The sequence below is a fragment of the Drosophila innubila genome (assembly GCF_004354385.1).
Source record: "Drosophila innubila isolate TH190305 chromosome 2R unlocalized genomic scaffold, UK_Dinn_1.0 1_C_2R, whole genome shotgun sequence".
Classification (NCBI taxonomy): Eukaryota; Metazoa; Arthropoda; class Insecta; order Diptera; family Drosophilidae; genus Drosophila; species Drosophila innubila.
Genome location: NW_022995374.1, coordinates 13,706,057 through 13,723,914, shown reverse-complemented (window position 1 = coordinate 13,723,914; position 17,858 = coordinate 13,706,057). Strand labels below are relative to the sequence as shown.

The following is a 17,858-nucleotide window of genomic DNA, read 5'->3' as shown; positions in this document are numbered from 1 at the left end:
AAGTTGCCTTAACTTATTTTTGTTGTTGTTCCAGTTGGCGACAAAGTAAAGAAAATGCGTGTAGGCAACGCGAAACTTTTGTAAAAAGCAACAAAGATTGAGAGCCAGACGGGAAGAGAGCGGAAGAGATAGATAGATAGAGAGCGAGGAAGAAGCAGCTAAAGTAAAGGCAAAGAAAAGCGAAAGCGCAGCATAAATTGCAACATGAATTACAATTTGCCTGACAACGGCACAAACACACACACACACAAACACATACACACACACACACCCACGGGGCGTGTGAAAAAGCGAAAAGCCTTATAAAATAAAAGTAAAAGCAGTTATTGTGTCGACATTCTTAAAGCAACAAACGCCTCCTTAGCGTGTTTTCATGCCGTCTGTTTGAATGTCTGTGCATATTTTTATAATACCCTGCACAAAGCCAGCAGAGAGGTATAACAAGCTAAAAATGTAATTGGATGTTGATATATAATTCAAGCTTTATTACTCTTTCTCTTTAATTACCCAATTTCTTAATTTTATTCATATATCAACTGATCTATTTTTTTTAAATTATATACTAAATGTTTATTAAATGAAGAAAAACCATTATTTGAAATTCAAAAAGTTACATATTTTTGCTTAAACTATGGAACAACGAATTTTCAGGGTATCTTGTAGTCGGAGCCTAGTTTATCTGTCGCTTTTCTTCGTTATTTGTGCTTTAAATGTCTTGGCACAGCTGCTTGACATTGTGTCGCGTTTTTCTTTCGGCTGCGTTTATTTAATATTGTTGCAAGGCTGCAGCTGTTGCAACTTGGCAAATGCTGAGACCACATTTTTATTGTACTCTCTTATTGTTGCAAATTGCAAAGAAGAAGAGTGATTGTGTCCATTCTCAAATGACGCCTCGTCAGCTACTCAACATTTTTTCTAATCATAAAAAAAATATGTGTATATCAAAATTGTGTATATGTGTGTGTGTGTGTGTGTGTGTGCGTGTGTATGTCAAGTTGGGGCACGTGGCAGTAACAGGCAACTGACTTAATGCACTGTAAGGTTAAATGGCAGCTTTAACCTTCAATTTACTCAACTGCCTCGAGTTCGGGGTTGCCACCTTGATAAGCTTGTTTATGTTTACATTCGACTTTTTGATGACATCCTCTTTGATTTTTTATTTAACTATCCCTTCTTTTGCGCTGCTTCTTCATCATTTTCATCTCCATTTTGTTGCTTTTCTCTCGCTCTTTTTTTTATGGTTGAGTTGAGGACGGAAGTTAAAATATTGTAAGGGCAGGAAATTGTAATATGCCTTGAAACAGCTAATAAATGAGCATGTGTACAATTTTTTCGAGTGCTTCTCTGTATCTATGTGTGTGTGAGATCTAATGAAATTTACGCCCCAAAAAGTAGGCAACATAATTTGAGGCAACAAACTACGAGCCAGCATTTTTGGGTCAAAATTATATTAGGGGCAAATGTCATTAGCTGCGACAAACTGGAATAAAGTAGAACTTATTTATGCATTTTATTATTAAAGCTTGTAATAACTTTCGGTGAACTTTAAAACACAATTTTTACTGCTTTTCGTTTATTATACCCTGCTTTCCATAGGAGTGAAGTGGGTATGATAGGATTGAAAAGGATTGCAGAAAGGTAGTCAAACGCTTGTAGGAAAAAGAGGGAAATCTCTAGAGATTTGGATGACAATCGAACCAAATTTTGTTGTTTTTTAAATGTCAAAAATTCAAAAGTCAACCGTCAAACTTTTATTTTAAATCTAATCATTAGTATATTTTTTGCACTAAAGAATGAATTTAAAATGTAATTTTAGCATTTCCATTCAATATCTTCTTCAATTTATTTTAATTCAATTCATTTTGTTTTGCATCAAATCGTTTTATAAATAATTTGGCATTTTTATGCATTAGTTGCTTGGTTTCAAGAATACTGATAATTGCTCATCTCTGGCTTTTGAGTTGTTACAGATCTTCTGTCATGTTGCTCAGGGAAACTGTAGACAATTAAGATGTCTATCAAGAGGTTTGTCTATGTAAAACACTGTCATTTTTCCTGCAAGGAGTATGAGCCTTAAGAGTAGAAGATGGAATTTTAGGAAAACTAATCGAAAAGTTGAAATCTGGTCTAAAACCACGTCGCTTGGGGCAACTTTAGATGTTCATTTACTTTTTTTTATGGTTTCCCAATGTCTCTGCTTAATAAATCAGAGTGTGTGTACATGGGTTTTAGGAATACATATTCAGGGAATTTGCAAGTCGAGCAATCAGGTCTCTGCTTTTTCTATTCTTTTCTTTTTCATTTTATTTTTGCAGAAAACATGTTGTTTGCATTTTGTTGGTCTCTTTGTGCTGTGCGTTGACATCGTTAAACAATGTATCATGTTTTTCTACCACACACACTCTCTCAAAAAATGTTTATCCTCTCCTTTTTCTATGACTTTTCGAACAGGAATCGCATATTCATCTTGTCAAATTGACGCGTCTGTTGCGCCTGGCGAGACTGTTGCAAAAAATTGATCGATATTCACAGCACACGGCCATGATTTTGACTCTGTTGATGTTCTCCTTCACACTGGCTGCCCACTGGCTGGCCTGCATCTGGTATGTCATCGCTGTAAAGGAGTACGAATGGTTTCCCGACAGCAACATTGGTGAGTAGCAGTCGACCGTCTGCATCGAGCTAGGGGAATAAAAAAAGCGCCCAAGTCAAGGTCATTTGCATCAACAAGAGCAGCGACTACACTACACTACACTACACTGCAGTACACCACCCCACCCATAAGCCATTCACATACACCTAAGTGGTCTGTGTATGTGTGCATTCAATGTGTGTGTTAGTTGGACAGTAATTTGGTTAGTTTGCCACTGGCGTTGATTGTGTTTGCCTGGCTCGTCAAATGCTAAATGAAACTGTTGCTACTAACTGAACCAGTTCAACCCCCGCCACCAACTAAACAAGCTACCCTCCTCACTGACTTTAGTTTACGCGCACCTCTAATACACACACACACACCCACACATAGACTAACGCGTCAAAGTTTAAACCAACTAAGGTGTAAAGGGGACGTGATTGTTATTAACACATCTAAATGGCAAAGTTTGCACACAACTTGTAACACAACAATATCAAATCAGCATTTATTGTCATTTAAATAGGTATATGCGAGCCCAAAAAGTTTGGTATTGTCTCTTTGTATACCCTGTAATATAGTTAGTTGGAGTAATACATATATATAATTTAAATTTCTGTTTGGTTTTCAACTGAAAGCTGTGTAATCAAAATAATTTACCTTTTTATTTTAGCACTATTTCAAAATAGTAGAAAAAATATAGCTAAAATGTATTTTATATTTTATTATAAATTTTTGATTCTTAAAAAAAGTTAGATTTAGCTAATATTTATTACTAATGAGTATTAAGCAAGCTAAATTTTTTATTCCGTAACCTGTATATTCTTTCTTTTTAAGAACCCAAAAGGAACTAGAGTTCTTCGCGGTTCTTATCTATCAAATGCGTACTTTTATTGCCTATTTTCATTATTAACATTTCACTGTTCACAGGGTATCTTAAAGACGACTAGCTACTAATATACAATTTTAGTAGATTAGCATTTATTTATGCATTTATGCCTCATGTAGATTCCCAGGGTAGATTGTAATATTCGCATCTGATAAACCGACAACAAGGGAAAATCACATACAAAAGCAACAAATTGCCAGTTACTTTTCACATCAATATGCTGTGAACATGATACGCATTAAATGCTCATAGTTGATGTGTGAGTTAAGGTCGGATTCGGATTCGGAGTCGAAGTCGGAGTCAAAGTGTGTGAGAAAAGTTTCAGAAAACTACCATTTGTCATTTGACATTTGCTGTTTGCCGCTGGACGCTTCACGATACCGTTTTGCCGTTTTGCCATTTTGGCCTGAACAGTTAGCCGGATTTGACACGCTCGGTTCATGTCCGTGCACTCTGACAGCTTACTGGCTGATAGCACTTTGACGGACAGCCAAGCTGACGAATAAGGAAAGTTCAGGGAGCAAGAGCAAGTCATTGTCAGTTTAATAAGCAACTGAATTACAATCATATTCGTATGTCTTTGGCACATGTGGGCACAGCTTTAGGGCCTTGTTAATGCCTGATTTACTAAACAAAAGTTCTTTGGTTTCTTTTCTTCTTGTTCTTCTTCTTCTTCTTTTTCTTCATCTACTTTTTGCTTATTTCTGCTATTAAAATCTTCAAGTCTTGTTCACAGGTTGGCTACAGCTGCTTGCCGAGAGAAAAAATGCCACAGTTGCCATACTGACAACGGCTGAAACTTACTCGACAGCGTTGTATTTCACATTCACCAGCCTCACATCTGTGGGATTTGGCAATGTGTCGGCGAATACAACGGCCGAGAAGGTCTTCACCATTATAATGATGCTGATTGGCGGTAGGTAGTCATCATCCATGCATCTGATGTGTTCTTTGAAGAAATGTATATGCATTCAAATGCGGAATCATATTTTACTACATATCATACAAGTCAACTCTGAAAAGTCTCTACTCTCTCTTCCTTCTCTGTTCTCTTGGTCTATCTCTGTTTCTATTTCTTAGCTCTGATGCATGCCGTGGTCTTTGGTAACGTGACGGCCATTATACAACGCATGTACTCACGACGCTCCCTTTATGAGAGCAAATGGCGGGACCTGAAGGATTTCGTAGCTCTGCATAATGTAAGTACTCGAATCTATCTGTTGAGTTTTAAAACCTTCAATTCCTTTAAATTTGTAAAAGGCAAATAAAAACACTTCCACTTAAGACGGTGAGTTAAAGCATTAAGCATCCCCCACGTTGGGCGCCATCAAATTATTGCTTAACAATTATATTTAAAAGCTTGTGACATTTATTAATTTCCAATCTCTCTGGGGATTAATCAAAACAACCGAGTGAAGTGTCGGTGTTTCTGAAATGTCAGTGAATTTATTTTTGAGAAATATTTATGGAGTTCTAAAAATCGGCTGCCATAAATTTATTTACAATTTCAATCAAATTTAATCATTGATACATTTTATACAATCAGTTAATTTAATTAAAGGTTTTTAAAGTTATTTTTAGCGATATTTAATGTTTCTTGAAGCTTGTCATAAATATTTGTCCACACGTTGGGCGCCAAATATGAATATTTATTGCTTTTGAATGAAATACGTTTTACTCACAGCTACATATTAGCACCTCAACTAGCTGAACTCATCGATTGAAAAATCGAATTTTCCCTAGCATAGGAAATTAATTTTTACTGTGGCGACATCAAGTGCCAAGTACTTCACTATGTTTTATTGAAATGCAGCACACATTCGCAGTATGCCATACGCAAAGTTAACCCCGAAGAAGGAAATAGACAGGAAATAGGGAGAAATGGGGGACAAGGTCATAAAGGAGACGTTCAGCTAGCTGTGGTGTGCGGTTTGGTTGCCAAGAGATGCTACGAGAAACTATGTTTAGTTTCGAGACGTGCTTAAAGTTCCTCAACCTGTTGATGAGACATTCTCGGCCAAGTTCAGGCACGTCCTGCATGCTTCCACAGCATACTGCAACGAGAAGCTCCATTAGGTAGCTGCCACATGGCGTATACGTTACACGCAGCACTGGCAGCTGTAATTAAGTGCATTTATGCAGCTTCCATGCTCCAAATGCAAGCAAATGAAGCGTATGCACACACATAAGAATGTCAACTCATTAGCCGCATTGTCATAAAATCCACATAATTCAATTTAATTTTGATTTTTTTCTGTCTGCTCATTTCAGATGCCCAAAGAGTTAAAGCAGCGCATTGAGGACTACTTCCAAACGTCATGGTCACTCAGCCATGGTATTGATATCTATGAGGTAAGCATGCAAGCACGCTCCTGTCTGTGCATGTCCATTTGTAAATCATTCATTCCAAAAGTTGTCGACGCAGCATGAAATCTTTTGCCATTCGTCCATCGGTATTTTGATATCTGTCTGTGCCTTTAATTAAGCAAATGCCTGACGGATGCCATATGTACATATATATATAAATGTTCAAATTCATGTGTATGCGTGTGTATGTATGTTTGTTCAGTGACTTATTGATTGGCATTGGTTTAAATGGCAAAAGACTGAATCCCCTTTGATAGCAGGTCCAGACGGTAAGTAGATATGGAAATGGCGAGCAGGTGGAGGAGGTTAGGAGTATTTCATAGAATAAGTGATTATAATAATTCATTTATATTTATAGGAGCTTTATAATGAAAGCTTGAAAATACCACACTATTAAATTATAGTGAATGATGTTTTATTTTTAAGCTGACCTAGCTAAGTTTAAAGATTTCATGTATTTCTAAAATTAAACGTAAGTTGAGCTTGCTGAACATATTTAACATTAAATATATTTAACAACAAATATTGCCTGGAATTTGAAGTGGAATGTAGGATTTTTTTTTATATTTTAGGCATTATATTTAATGCTTAGTTATCGAATATAAAGAGTTTTCATAAAACAGCGAGTTCTTCGCAATAATTAATGAAAATGACAGCAAAGAAAAAATGCATTACAATTGTCGCATACTTTCAAAACAGCCCTCGCAGCAACTGCAAGCAGCAGGCTGTCCGTGTGCCATGAGATGATAGCTCTTACTCATTCGAAAGTTTGAATTGAATATGACGTTATAAAAGTATGCATATGCAATGAATATATGTTTAAGCAGACGAATTGATTTTATTCATGATGAATTTAATTAAAACCCTCTGCGAGTTGAGTTCACTTTACAAGTGCACAAAAGTTCTTCATATGTCTTTACACATTATTTTTTCTTTCTTTTTTTACGGCAATCAATACTCCACAGCGCAAAGCAATCATAATTCTATTTGTTTGCTTCATTAAATCCCATGCAGCAGGGGGTAAATCCATTTAAGTTTTGGTTTAACTTAAACTTGGGTCACGCTCGGAAAACTTTGGCCTGTTAACAACATGGAAAAGTGTGTGAAGAGAGATGGGAAAACTCATCTGTTGATACTACCTACAAATTGGCATAAAAACTATTGTTGCATAACGTGCACTTTGTATTTCCCTAATTAAGCGATTCATGTTCTCCCTTCTCTATGGACTTTCTTAGTTGTTGTTGATGTTTGTTTAAAATATAGAACGTGTTCAGTGCAATTCTATTGCCTTGGGCTGCAAATTAATTAGCGCATTTCTTGGCCAGCTTTTAGAACATATCTCAAATAAGCAGTGGCCCTTTGAAGTTGGCCAACTGAGCTCTTGACAGCTGCTGCCAGTCAGACTGAGACCCGAATCTTCAGTTCAAGTCTGACATGAACAGGGCTTACATTCGCTGCTCCCTTAATATGTCTAATTAATTTCAGCTTTTAGTTATTTAAATACACAGAAATGTTTAGTTTTTTTTATGTTCAAAGTATTAGCAAATAAAACGAGCTGAACTTGTTAATACATTTATCTCTATAAAAATGTAAAAATATGAATTAAAAGTAAGTGAAATAAAAGCAGGTTATTTTTAATTGTTGTATTTTAAATATATCTTAAACCAACTTAAAAACGCATTACATATTTTTAATAATCCCCATAAGTTGTCAAAGATTCATAGGAAGAGTAGGTCAATAACTAAGAAATAATTGTTAAACATTTTGCATTAATATAAGATAATTATTTTAAAGTAAAAAATATTAATATAATTATATCAGGTTGAGAAAAAATATATTGGTCAAGGAGCAATTTAGTAAGTGTATATAATCCTCCTGCTCTTAAATAAATCTACATAAAAAACCCTCTCATAATCCTTAACTTGTTTAAAACTCATATGAAAAAAGTCTGTGTGAAATCGAAATTAATTGAATTAGATTGAAAAAGCATGAGTTTCCACTTTGCCTTCGCACACATTCATAAGTTCACTCACACACACTTTGGTACAAAATATATAGCATACAAAAAGGGGCGTCAGTTGCCAGGCAGTAAATTAAATTGTTAATTTATTGCGCATGGAAATTAACTGGCAAAATGTGTGAGAGGCTTATGTTTTTGGCCCTTTCGCCTTCTGTACTTTTGTTTTGCGTGTTTGCGCGTAATTTACACGCCAAATTTAGGTGAAAGTATTGTAACGCCCCCAAACGTTTAGTTTGTGGCCCACGCACTTTAATGGTGGTTGGAAGACTGGGCAAGTTTTTGGCCATTGCATGCAATTAATGTAAAATATTTTACACTTCTTTGGATCTTGCGGTTGAAACACACATAAATAACAATTCAGTGAAGCCCTGTGGGGAATTGTTCCATTAAATAAGTAAATATTCAAACACACTCACACTTGGAAAACTTGTGAAACTTTGAACATATTTTCATTGGTTTCATTTACACTTTAAGTGAGGGTATTTCGTTTGAACTCATGACATTTGTAACATTCAAAGTTGAAATTACCTTGAACTATTTTTATACATCAATAATACATAATGATATATAAACATTTCCTGTGAAATCTGTTCTTTTCGTTTATACTTCATTTCTTAATAAAATTAAAAACTATTCTATTCAATTTCTGCGAAGTTTTATGCGACTTTTCAGATAATATTGAATTGTTTTTTAAAAACAATAATTTTATGGATCTCCCAATATAATCAATTTAACACCTAAAAATTTAGTTATCCAGGGTATTAGAAATTCGACTAAGCAATTATATTAATTATTTTCTAGTTTTTCTTTTTGTTTGTATTGGTTAGTTGTAAAATTTGGTCCTATGTCAATTTAAATAATGGGCACAAAACACAGCAGTAATTTCAACAAATCCAAAATACTGAACTTTTATTTGACCCTCACACACGCACATACACAGACACTCACACACAGACACATTTTAAACATGCTGTGATGCGTAGCATAGTTTTTGTGGCATCATTGAAAGTCTTTACATGTTTTAAATAGAATTTTGTAATTAAAACTTGTAATTTGCTTTTGAAAGCGTAATGGCAGTCATAGAAATGCAAATTTCAAACGAAAATATTACAAGATAAATTGTTATTGATTGAATGGTTCAATGACAATTTAAATAAAATAAAGAGAAAAAGCAATAAAAAAAATCAGGCATTTTTCACAAATAATAAAAGCAAACGCAATTTTCCTGTGTTTCGAAAATCAATCAATTAATACTTTGTGTAATTTTTTGTTAAGAGATTTCATGCAGTTTATCAGCCTTAGAACTAGTCGAGATTATATGTAATAGTGCAAGAATATGCTATTTTGCATTTCTTAATTGCAGATTATGTCAAGAATCATTTACACTGCTTGTTTGTTTGTTTTTTTGAAGTCATGTGTGCATTTGCTTAATAAATTTTCATTCCACTCAAGCACATTGTTTACTTTTGCATTTTGTTTTATGGGATTTTATCAAGCAAATTTCGGAAAAAAATACGCTCTCGAATTTGAATAATATTCATTCTTTCAACGCTCTAGGGACAGTCTCATACATATTCAAAGAAATAAAGATACAGTTATATACCTTAGAGCAGGCTATATTACGTATACGCCAACGTGTATCTAAGCAAAAAAGCGAAAGCGAAGAAGAAGAAGAGGAGCAGAAGTAAAGCATCCACAGAAAACCAACTGTAAACAAACAAGTTGCAAAAGCTTTCCAATTTTCATATTAATCCTCTCAACAATTTTATCCCAACCAAAAAGAAAGAAAGAAGTAAAAACACTTGCTTCACCTTGGGAAATGGAAACATCAAGAAAGGAAATGAATAAAAGTTACAGTACAAAGATATTTATTTTGCATATTGCGTATGAAAAATGAAAAAAAAAAAATGTCGGGAGAAACTGCACATTTACCCAAAAAAGCTGCAAGTAAAAAAATTGTCAAATATTTATGCCAACAATTCAATTTTCACTTGTGTGTTTGTTTGTGTAGCTTTAAAGGATATGTAAGTTTTTTGGCTCTTGCCACTTGACACTCATGTTTACCGTTCCACTTATCATGCCACTCTGTTGCACTCACTTTAATACTCATGATTTCTTTCTCTTTTTGTTTGCCCTTTGCAGACGCTGCGCGAATTTCCGGAGGAGCTGCGTGGCGATGTCTCCATGCATCTACATCGTGAAATATTACAGCTGCCGATATTCGAGGCAGCTTCCCAGGTGCGTATAAACATGCCAATGTGTGTGTGTGTGCTTTCCCTTGTGCTTTTCATGTTATTGCTGAGGGTCGACGACGCTTTAAAAGCTATAGAAAACCCATCCAGACAAATGGACTTGAGCTGTTGATGGCAATGCCAAAATAATCGGCAGCTAACTTAAACAGGGGCAGGCAAAAGTCAAATGCGGGCTTAACAGACATGTTATACAGCACACACACGAATACACGCATACATAGAGTAACATTTACAGGTAAAACTTTCAGTCAAACAACGCATGATTTGCGCGTGTTTGCCTTTTGGCCAAAAACTCGACTGAGAAACGGCAACAACTGAAGCATGTAAAAGGTTTTAGGCAAAACTTTGGCCACAGCGACACACACTGAAACAGAGAGAGAGAGAGCTATGAAAGATAGAGAGAGAGAGAGAGAGGAAGGTTAAGCGGGTGAAAGAAAAGTAAAAGTAAATGCAACGGTGAGAGTTGTGATGCTTATCATAGACGACAATGTCAATACCCTTGTCATTTTGGCACACTAAGCCTGAGGGCAGCCAAACACACACACACACACACACACACATACAAATACAATCACACTCACACTTAAGTGGTGCTAAAAGTGTACTCTGATGTGCGTGTGTGTGTGACCAGAGTAATTGATTTTTCAATTAAGCTTCACTTGCATTATCGCCACAGGGTCATTGCTCATGAAATCCGGAAAGTTTCTATTTTCTAGCCAACTTTTTGGTGAGTGCTCTCTGCGGGCATAGATTAAATAAGTTTATACTTGCAGTCTTATCTAAGCTTTCAGTGCAATTCAACAGTTACAAAAATGAAATTGAAATGTGCAAAACAAAGCAGAAAACTAAACTAAGAAAATCCTAAAGCAATATATCGTTTGACCTCCAGTTTCCATTGACTGAATGCACTGCTAAATATCACAATAAAATCTATTCAGCTACTTAAGTAATTGAATTATATTTCTTTGAAATTATCAAATTTATACAAAATTAGAATTTCCCGGAGCTTATCCATCATAATTGAAGATTTAATCTTTTTAAGCTCAAGCTGTCCTATTTGCAAGATTTCTTAGAATCAGTTGTTTACTGATCACAATGAAAAGCTACTTAGTTTAATTAGTTGACGCTTTTAACAAGAACTTCATGTTATCCTAAGGATTTATCAGTAACTGTATAATAAATAGATATAATCTACATAGAAAGAAGACCTTGACCTTGGCTTTAAATATGTACTTAATAGACTGACACAAAGAAGACCGAGAAAATGCTGATGATAAAGAGGAGGAGAGAGAGATAAAGGAGGGAAAATGCAAGTGAAATAGTATAACGAATGACAATGCGCTGTGCAAACAGACAAATAATAAAAAAGCTTATTTCGAGTTGGCAAACAAAAACCACTCAACAGTAATAAGCGCGCTTTAAGCCACTTTTCGTGGTATGCAGCAGCAACAACCGTCAACACACTGTGGCAGACACTGTGTTGCACGACACTCGCTTTTCCTGGAAACGCATTCACAGCTTAATGCTTTTGATCAAGCTCTAAGCGAACTGAACCCAAATCTTATTTACGCACATTTCTCACTTTTATATTTCTACTTGTTATACTTATTATTATTGGTGTTTGTATTGTTGTTATTGTTGTTGCAGGGTTGCTTGAAATTGTTGTCATTGCACATAAAGACAAACTTCTGTGCACCCGGCGAATACTTAATACACAAAGGCGATGCACTCAACTATATTTATTATCTGTGTAACGGCTCCATGGAGGTGATCAAGGACGACATGGTTGTGGCCATTTTGGGTAAGTATCCTGTTTGAATACACGTTCGAGCACTTTCGAATTTCCAACTTGCAATAACCTTAAATTGCCCATGTTTTCATTGTGTGTTTGGCAAGCGTTTATTGAACTCGAAACTCGAAGTTCATTCGCTTTTCGTTGCGCCAATTCAGTGGAATTCACAGGGACTCATTTGTACTGTAGTCAGGCAGCTGCTTATTTATTCATTCACGACGTTGCCTAGACAAATGCCAGCTATTTTTATGCTTATTGATTCTTTGCCTAGCGACTGACCTTTTGTTTTTATTCTCTGTCTGTTTTAAATACCCAACTCATGCTCACATCCTCATTTAGGTAAGGGCGATCTGGTGGGCTCGGACATAAATGTGCATCTGGTTGCCACCAGCAACGGACAGATGACCGCCACCACCAACAGTGCTGGACAGGATGTTGTCGTACGCAGCAGCAGCGACATTAAGGTGAGATTATGGCCCAAATGACACTAGCCGAAAGTGACATTTAAGTCGCAATAACATTAAAGTATTTTATGGCAGCTATAACTTGCCAATTGTTGGGTTGGTTTAGCTTTAAATGGCTTATAGTTAACCGAACCTTTTGAAGATAATATGTATGATTCGAAGAACAGAATTAAATAAATTGCATACGATTTTAATTATCGTACTTTAAATAATTATTATTTTCAGCATAACTTTAATACCGTTGAAACATTTTAATAAAATTAAATATTTTAAAACTTTAATTAATTTAATTTTTTAATTTTAGCTTAAAAAATATTTTTATTTTATTTAAACTATGTATATATATAAATATTTACAATTTTATATACAGTATAGATTTTATAACTTAAATTTATATAATAATTATTAAATATTTGAGTTTAGCCATTTTTATGCTGATCAAATTGATAAGCTTTACAAATTAGTTTTAACTTTAATAAAATTAATTTTGAGTAAAAAATATTGTACATTCACAAGCTTTTTAAAAACTTTTCCCTACTACAAAACCCAATTTTTTTTTAAATTACTTAGCAGCATAACTTTCAGCTGGTGTCATTGCACTTAAAATCTAAAACTTGTTAATATTCAAATGCTGAGCAAACTTTATTGTTATGGTCCCCGGGCAGTCAGAAGTCTCCTGTGTGAGCAGCTGCTGCGCGTCGGGTTACGTGGACTCGTAATTAAATAGACTTTATTTTTATCTTCATTTTTATATTTTGTAGAATTTTTCATCTTAAACGCGCTTTAATTTTAGCTTTTATTTTATTGAGCTTTGGCTTTTAAAGATGTTCGGGCTTTAAGGGCTTGGAATTGTTATTTTTGCCTGTTTTGTTTATTTTTATTATTTTTTTTCTTTTTTTTTGTCTGTTTGCTTGTCGTAAAATTTATCAGGCTGAGCACAGACGGCGACGGTTCAAATAACTTAAGAACACGCCGACTTTTCCTTTCTCTCGGCCGCGTGGCAAATTCAATATATTCTTTGAATATTATTTTCCCTTCGAATTTTTTTAGTGGCTGCAACCTTGCCACAAAAGCCATTGAAATTTTGTGGCATACACATGCTCGCTATCTGTCGTAGTTAATTAATGGAAGAATGCGACCAGCGACGGCTGCCAAAAAAAACCGCAGGCAATTTACTGAAATTTTAATTGAGAGATGATCGCTTAATTAGTGGGGAACGTTTCAATTAATTCCAATTCGATGCAAATGGGAAATTGGAAAATGTAGAATGCCTTTGCTCTGTTCACAGTTTTCCCATTATATGCCGCTTTTCATAGTCATTTATTTAGCATGTTTTTCTTTGGCTTTTGCGTTTGCTTTACCTTTGTGCCAAGTTTATTTGCATGTCTGCTTCGTCTTGGCCAAACAAAGCGCAGACATTTAAAATGTGTGTGTGTGTGTGTTGGCCCATGCTCTGAGGCACCACTTCAGGTGCAGCAGAAGTGGCAGCCAGCCAACGACAACAACGGGGCGTATGAGTGATACTTAAGCTTAATGTGTGTACGCGTACTACTCTCACGGTCTCAGTGTGTGTGTGTGTGTGTAAGTGTGTGCCAAGATGCTGCACTTGAGCGTGTAAAGAAGACGCTATGGTGTCAATATGAACATGTGAAGATAGATTAAAAGCGTCCAAGTCGACTGTATGATACTCTGCAGAGCAAAAGTAAATTACACTGATTTTTAAGTATTACGAATTCTGCTTTTAAGCTATAAAGAATGTTACTTGGAACTTACTTATAGTGATGTAAAAGAACATTAAAAAAAACGATTTTCGTAGTAGTGATTTTCAACTAATTTAACTCGATTATTTCTTATCGATCAATCTAGTTAATTAAATCGATTTTCATAAAATATCAACAACTCAACTCTAATATTCGGTATAAAAATAGGAAAATTAAATTTTTTGTCGATCACTAATAATTTACCATTGTTGATTTTTCAAAAACTTCAAACTGTCATAACTTTGTCAATTCTTAGCCGATTTTCTTGCGGAATGTCAATTTTATCGTTATTTGGTCTCAATATTGATTCTGCATTAAAATTGGAAAATTCAATTTTTTTTAAATTTTATTTTGAAAAATTTAAATAGGCTGCTAAACAATAGATTTTTTTTTTTTTTTTAATCTTCTCCCAGGGAGACTCACAATAAGTTTATCAAATCTTATAGTCTAATATGATTCAGTATTAAAATTGAATAATTAAATTTTTTGTCCAGCACTAACCATTACTTCTATAATTTACCATTGTTTATTTTTCAAAAACTACAAACTGTCATAACTTTGGCTATTCTTAACCGATTTTCTTGTGGAGTGTCAATTTTATCGTTATTTGGCCTCAATATTGATTCTGCATTAAAATGGGAATATTCAATTTTTTTTTATTTTATTTTAAAAAATTTTAATGGTCTGCTAAACAAAAGTTTTTTTTTTACATTTACATTGCATTTATTTATTGAATCTTCTTCAAGGGAGACTCACAATAAGTTCATCAAATCTTATACTTAAAGCTTAACTAACAGTCATGTTAACTTAATATGAACTACGGTTTCATTAAGGGTTAGAAATTTATGGCTAAACAATAGTGGGATTAGTTATGTACAAACACTCATCGGAGCATCTAAATTAAATTCAACCTTAAAGCTAAGAACTATGTCAACCAAACAACATGCTTTGAGTTAAATGAGTTGCTTAGTTCCAAGGACATTTGCTTCGGTACAAGTACTCTTGCGGTACTCCTTGGTACTCTTGGCTGGAAGGCAACCCTGCTGCTAGAGCCCATTGACTGGCCTCTGCAGGCAGCCGAGTAGGGATTGCATAATCATTTAACATGAGTGTAATAACATTTTTGTATGTTTTTCTTGAATTTTGCAGGCGCTCACCTACTGCGATCTAAAGTGCATCCACATGGGCGGTCTGGTGGAGGTGCTGCGTCTGTATCCGGAATACCAACAGCAGTTTGCCAATGACATACAGCACGATCTGACGTTCAACTTGAGGGAAGGGTATGAGAATCAGGAATCGGATATTGGACCCACATTTCCACTGCCCAGCATCAGTGAGGATGATGAGAATCGTGAGGATGGCGAATGCAGCGGCGAAGCGGATAAAGAGAATGGCACAGGCGGCGGAGGAGGGGCAGGAGGTGCTGGGGGTCCACTTTCCGCCTCACCCTCCCCGCATCACAGCATTACACGCTCGCCGTTGCTGGGCATGAACAGCCCCAGACATCAGCGACTGCATCAACGTGGACGCTCCCTGATAACGCTGCGGGAGACAAACAAGCGACAGCGTCCTTTGAACATGGCGAGCAGCTTGGATCGCGGCTCCTTCGAGGAGGCAGAGCCTTTAGCCGAGGAGGAAGCAGGTGGCAAGCGTCCTTCGCTGGAGCGTCTCGACTCGCAGGTGTCCACGTTGCATCAGGATGTGGCCCAGCTCAGTGTGGAGGTGCGCAATGCCATAAGCGCTCTGCAGGAAATGACCTTCTCATCCGCTGCAATGAACTCGCACGGTTCCCTCAAATTCCCCCCCGCCCGCTCCATACCCAACATCAGCGGAGTGGCAGCGGGAAGAGCTGGTCTCGGACTTGGACTCGGTCTGGGCTTGGCTGCCGACGAAATTCCACTGATGGGCGGTAATCTGGCAATGGGCGCAACTGAGGCGTCTTCAATGCAACGCAGCTCCTCGCATCCGCCGGAGGTTTGGGGCCGTGAAATGCAATTGCCAGCGCCTGTGATTACGGCGCCCAGCTCCAAGGCTGCCACGCCGGAGGCCACAACGAAGACGAGTCGCAGCTGCCAAACGGATTTCTATCGCATCGATTTTCCCACCTTCGAGCGCTTTGTGCTGGCCAATCCGCGTCTGGTTTTGGGCCTGCTGGGCATTGAGCCGGCCATCAAGACGGAAATTGAGTTGCTGCAACAGAAGCAGACGTTGCAAATCTCGCCCTTGAATACCATCGATGAGTGCGTATCGCCGCTGGCCATGGAGCCGACCTTGAGCAGTTCCAAGGAGCGTCTGTTGGGTCCACAACAAACGGAGATGTCTGGACGTGTTTATCCACCATTGGATGATGAGAATTCCAATGATTTTCGCTGGACCACGAAGCATTCCGTCAGTCATCAGAGCTGTTGCAAGAGCAGCGAGGCGGCGCCACTTGGTCAGGAAATGTTGCACGAGCAATTGCAACAGCAGCAACAACAACAGCAGCAGCAGCAGCGCAGCAAACGCAGCGTGCGTCGCAGCGGCAGCGGTGGCAGCGGTGGCAGCAACTCGAGTCTGTCCAGCAGCAGCTCCAGCTCGAACTGTCTTGTCTCGCAGAGCACGGGCAATTTGACGACCACCAATGTCTCGGTGCACTGCAGCAACAGCACGCACAGTGTGGCAAATACGCGTCGTGCCTCCTGGAAGCTGCAACACTCGCGCAGCGGCGAATATCGTCGTCTGTCCGAGGCAAATGCCGAGTACTCACCGCCAGCCAAGCTGCCACTGCCACAAACGGTGGCAGCTGCCAGCAGCTATGCGGAGGATGAAAGTGTTGAGCTCTTGGGCTCGAGACGTGGCAGCGCTGAAAAAGCCGCTGCCAACGGCAATGGCAATGGCATTGTCACTGGAGTCAACGGCGGAGCTGGCGGGAAGCAGCAGCGCAGTCGCGTCCTGCTGGGCGTTAACCAGGCACATGGACCCGGACCCGGACCGGGACCGGGACCGGGACAAACAATGAGTTTCCGCTTTTCAGCCGGTGATGCCGACAAATTGGAGAAAGGACTGCGCGGTCTGCCATCCACGCGTTCTCTGCGCGATTCAAGCCTCAAATAAGCGAGCTTCTTCATTGTTTATGGCTGGCATTTTTGTTTTGTTTTGGCAGCTGGCAGTGGGCTTAGATATGGGTTTAGACACGGTCACAACAGGGGGGGATTAGGGCGGGGGCTGCCATACGACTCGAATATTGCCACACGTGGGCACTAGAGAGTGTGTGTGTGTGTGTGTGTGTGTGTGTGTGTGTGTTCGTGCATGTATTCGCTGACGTGCGTGATTTATTTGCTAATTAATACTGAAATACGAAGACGCTTGGACTTTTAATATCTTTAAGATACATACAACTACTACGCAGATATACATTTCAGTTTGATTATCAATTTAATGCTGATGAGATTTGTTTGATTTACTTTATTTGCTGCTGAGAATCTGAAAATACTATATAATATTATTGATTAATAACAAAATCGCACATGTGCTATTTTTGGTTATCTAATTTTGTTATATAATTTTTTAGCGAAAAAATTTAAATTAAATTATAATTAAATTAACATTTGATTTATTCTAATTATTAAAGTAAGAATGGAGTATTGAAAGTGTAGCAGCAACAGAGTGAGCTCTAATATTTCTGTCATATAATTTTAGACAT

General features: G+C 37.4%; 1 protein-coding gene across 1 annotated transcript in view; it reads left to right on the top strand.

Moving 5' to 3' along the window:
• LOC117783870 (potassium voltage-gated channel subfamily H member 8) overlaps positions 1-17,528 on the top strand; it is a 61,686-nt gene extending 44,158 nt beyond the window's left edge. The window contains exons 9-17 of the mRNA XM_034621427.1: positions 2,452-2,653; positions 4,246-4,437; positions 4,602-4,720; positions 5,793-5,873; positions 10,051-10,146; positions 11,808-11,961; positions 12,292-12,416; positions 15,326-17,017; positions 17,096-17,528. Coding sequence (XP_034477318.1) covers positions 2,452-2,653; positions 4,246-4,437; positions 4,602-4,720; positions 5,793-5,873; positions 10,051-10,146; positions 11,808-11,961; positions 12,292-12,416; positions 15,326-17,017; positions 17,096-17,269 — 2,835 coding nt within the window. The 3' untranslated portion in view covers positions 17,270-17,528. The remainder of the gene's footprint in view (positions 1-2,451; positions 2,654-4,245; positions 4,438-4,601; positions 4,721-5,792; positions 5,874-10,050; positions 10,147-11,807; positions 11,962-12,291; positions 12,417-15,325; positions 17,018-17,095) is intronic.
• Positions 17,529-17,858: the final 330 nt, after the last annotated feature.